At 47.9% G+C, this 3,848-nt stretch overlaps 1 protein-coding gene across 1 annotated transcript; it reads left to right on the top strand.

Moving 5' to 3' along the window:
- Window positions 1–1,868: 1,868 nt before the first annotated feature.
- LOC122035080 (LOB domain-containing protein 37-like) lies at window positions 1,869–2,979 on the top strand. The gene is made up of 2 exons (XM_042594460.1): window positions 1,869–2,211; window positions 2,286–2,979. The coding sequence occupies exons 1-2, from the start codon at window positions 2,028–2,030 to the stop codon at window positions 2,759–2,761; spliced, it is 660 nt and encodes a 219-aa protein (XP_042450394.1). The 5' UTR covers window positions 1,869–2,027; the 3' UTR covers window positions 2,762–2,979.
- Window positions 2,980–3,848: the final 869 nt, after the last annotated feature.

A 3,848-nucleotide genomic window follows, 5' to 3' on the forward strand; every position in this document is an offset into this window, starting at 1 on the left:
TTAGCATTAAAGCTGTCCTGAAAGCCTATATACGCCCAACCGGGTAGTCTCGATCGATAAAGTAGAATCGGTCGAGCGTAACAGACCGGTTGAGCACAAAGGTATTTAGTAGCATATGATCAACCGAAGGAAGGGTTAAAGGGCAATGGTGCTTTTATACGCCCGACTGGTTAATCTCGATCGACAAGGCGTGACCGTCCGAGCTCAATAGACCGACCGAGTATGAGAAGTAGATTAAACATAAATGTCTTCAACCTTACACAGTTTCTGGTATATTTATAATAGTAAAGTCCTGGTCGAGTATAAATAACCAATCGAGTATAGAATACCGGCCGAAACTGGTATAACAAAAGATATTCTTCATACATACAGAATGAGTTTATGTGACTAACCAAGTGTATGTAGCAGGTGAATCATAACAATATGTGATCATATGACAACTTAATTAATTTGACGGCAAATAGCTTCCAGAAATCTCTACAGGTATGTTAAACGACAAAGAATGTACATCTGGGGTAAGAAAAAGATTCCTGAAACTATTATTGCAGTTCTAACTTACGTCATCTCTTAACAAACTTTAACAAACTGGGGTTCACCTCATGACTATGGAGGTTAGATGAGGTGGAATAAAATGGGGAATCCTCCCCACTGACAAGGTACACAAACATACACATTGTATCAAATCAAATCCTAATTTTCATATTTCTTCTTCTTCTTCTTCTTCTCGCCGAAGACTAACTTGAGTATCGAAGGGTCTAGCCAGGGATTCCCACCCCGGTCTTAGGTCACTAACGCTTTGTCGGTTAGTTTCATCGTGTGCAGGGGAACAAGATCATTTCATCTATTTGATTATCGAGCTTCGATCGATCCACGGAGCCACCTCGTCGGAATTTCTCTTTGCAATGTATTACTCATAGATCCGCTTTGATTTTCTCGGGTCTATTGTTATATATTTAAGTGTTTGGAAGGTCCGTTGCGATTTTCTCGGACCTTTTCCCGTTCATCGACATCAAAATCATTCATCACCACTCATCGTCGCCCAGTGCTTCATCTCGCAAGCTCTCAGACAGGATCATAGGCTTTGACTTCCACCGTGATAACGACCCTTTGAGGGGTGATCCTTATCACCAGATCAACACTCATTCATGCTTTATATACAATTTTATCATTATTTTTTAAAAAAAATTCCAACCAAATAAAATTTGCAGATAATTATTCATTGCTAATTTATAAGTCAAATAATAAATCAGTCAACACCGAATATGATTATTTTTAAAACTAGGGTGCAATGAAAGAGTGTACCGTTATTATCAGACATTAATCCTAAACTATGATATGCTTACAATTTTTTCCCAAATAAAATGAACAATTATAAAATACTAAACTTTCAGACGTCTACCCGCCCTTTCCGATTTATTCATATATCTATGGTATCAAATCGGTCGTTCAGGCACGGGCCACCTCCTGCCACAGATTGAAGTTGGCATTCCGCTATCAATAAAGTTAAGCGTACAAAAAAACAAAATTATTATAATAATTATTAATGAATTACCACCATCCAGTTTCAACTCAACAAAGCTGGTGCGCAACAATTGCCACGCCCATCCGGAAAGCGATCCAACGGAGGTGGGGAAGGGGGGGGCCGGCCGCGGAAACACGGAGCCGCCCGCCCCTCGAAACCCCAGGACTTTGGAACACCTAACGCCACCACCACTTTCATCACCAGTTTTGACGCCACTCCACCAAAGGCGGTAACCACACCACTAACGATCCAGCCGTCCAACCCATAACTCAACCCCACCACCCCGCATCAATTTAACTCAAACGGTGAGTTAGCCAAACCCCAAGTGAGCACTATATAACTTCTCGTCCTTCCCCACTCGCCTTTTGCCCCTCCCTCTCTTCCAGCTACGCTTCCCTCTGTTTCTTGCTTCCGAAGTTTCCGACGGCGTTTTTTTGAGAAAATTAAATCATTTCAGAAATCACAAGAGGGATAGAACTGACCGGTGGATGAGTGATCGGCGGAGATGAGCTGCAACGGGTGCCGAGTTCTCCGCAAGGGCTGCAGTGACTCCTGCCTTCTGCGGCCTTGCCTCCAGTGGATCGACTCCGCCGAGGCCCAAGCACACGCCACCGTGTTCGTCGCTAAGTTCTTCGGCCGCGCCGGCCTCATGTCTTTCATTTCCGCCGTCCCCCCTTCACGACGCGCAGGTTCGTGCCTTCGAATCCACGGGTTCGATTCGTCTTTTTGGCTTTCTGGCACTACTGATCTCGTTTGGTCGCAGCTCTTTTCCAATCCTTGCTATTCGAGGCTTGCGGGCGAACCATCAACCCGGTGAATGGCGCCGTGGGACTGCTAGGGACCGGGAACTGGCATCTCTGCCAGGCGGCCGTGGAAACGGTCCTTCGCGGCGGCGCGCTTTGTCCGATTTCGGAACTCGCGTCTGACGGTCGCTCCGACGAGGCGTCGCCCGAGGCCGAAGGCCTAAGCTCGCCGCCGAAAATGGGCTTCTCCTCCTTCTCATCGGTCAAGCGACGGAAGGCTCCTGTTCCCTTCTACGAAGACAACGCACCGCCGTGCGACCTGGACTTGTGCCTGATTCCTCGATCCTCAGGCAGCGGAGCGAGGGAGAAGAAACGGAGTTGGCGGCCAGGGACTCCCTCGATGAACTCGGAGGGATCGGTAACGACCAGCGGCGGCGAAAGTCCCGGAAGCAACCAAACAACCACCGAACCGAAGCTTCTCGATCTCTTCGTGTGACGGCCAGTTCCGTAGATCACGCCTAGCGACCTCTCCCGTTTTGATCCCTGCGAAAGTTTTGCTGTTGCCCTAAGCCGGCGAGACACGCGAATTAATCCTTATTCTCTTTTTACGGTAACGACCTGGGGGCTGGATGCAGCCAGCCAGTTGATGTATAATTAGTGCATCAACCCAGTTTATTAAATAAAATCTTGTCGGTGCCGGAATCATTCGAAGAATTGAGGTTTTACAATTGTGGAGTTTGTCATGGCTCAATCAACATGTGTAAAATTGCGGATCGTCTCCAAAAAAAAAAAAAAAATACATTACGAACACTCGGGCATAATTTTTATCGACGGCATCAGTAATAATATATAGTTAAACGGGATAATCTTAATTAAATGGCCTCTATCGACCAAGCCGATTTGGGATTCGGCGAATATAATAAACGTTTGAATCCGTCCTCCTATAAAAAGACGCAGTGCCTTTCGATGTGTCGTACTTATCCACGCCTCGCGTCTCTGTAATCCTTTTGAGGCCAAACAAAAATGAGCGCGGAACCACGCTCGTCGGCGTGGATGGATAGGGAGGTGAAGCCCGTCGCGTAGCGGAGACAGAGGAGAGAGAGAGCGGTCAGCTTTTTTGGCGAAGCGAGAGGAGGCGTGCAGTGAAGGAGAAGGCATCCGTTCTCTCCATCAATCATCCCGTGCGGTGGGCGATGCGGCGCTGTGTCAGCGACAGCGTTGCTGCGGCGTCCCCCCTTGGCTTCCACGCCCACGTCGCGGGCGTAGGCGACCCCACCGCGATGGGAAAGCAGCGGAGGGAGAGGGAGAGGGAGAGGGAGGGGGCGGGCGCGACGCAATCGGGTCGGTGCATTGTTCGTCTGTTATTCCTTTTTGCGAAAAAAAGGTAAAAACAATATTCTGTTTCTTTACTTTACCAATGCATGAAGTGCAGTGCATGCAGTTGATTCCAACACACCACCATCACTTGCGCTACGCCCCGCCGCGTTCGGTGGCGGGACCTGCGCCCCACTCTTCCTGCTACTTGCGCACCGAACCTTCTCCCTCCTTTCGTATCTTTATCTCCTTTCGCTCTTTTATTTTCT

Source organism: Zingiber officinale, chromosome 11B, assembly GCF_018446385.1.
Source record: "Zingiber officinale cultivar Zhangliang chromosome 11B, Zo_v1.1, whole genome shotgun sequence".
Classification (NCBI taxonomy): domain Eukaryota; kingdom Viridiplantae; phylum Streptophyta; class Magnoliopsida; order Zingiberales; family Zingiberaceae; genus Zingiber; species Zingiber officinale.

What these genes read in the sequence shown, in the direction of transcription:
- LOC122035080 (XM_042594460.1), top strand. Translation starts at nt 2,028, where the DNA reads ATGAGCTGCAACGGGTGCCGAGTTCTCCGCAAGGGCTGCAGTGACTCC. An exon ending in CCCCCCTTCACGACGCGCAG is followed by an intron (nt 2,212 to 2,285) that starts GTTCGTGCCTTC and finishes GTTTGGTCGCAG; the next exon opens with CTCTTTTCCAATCCTTGCTA.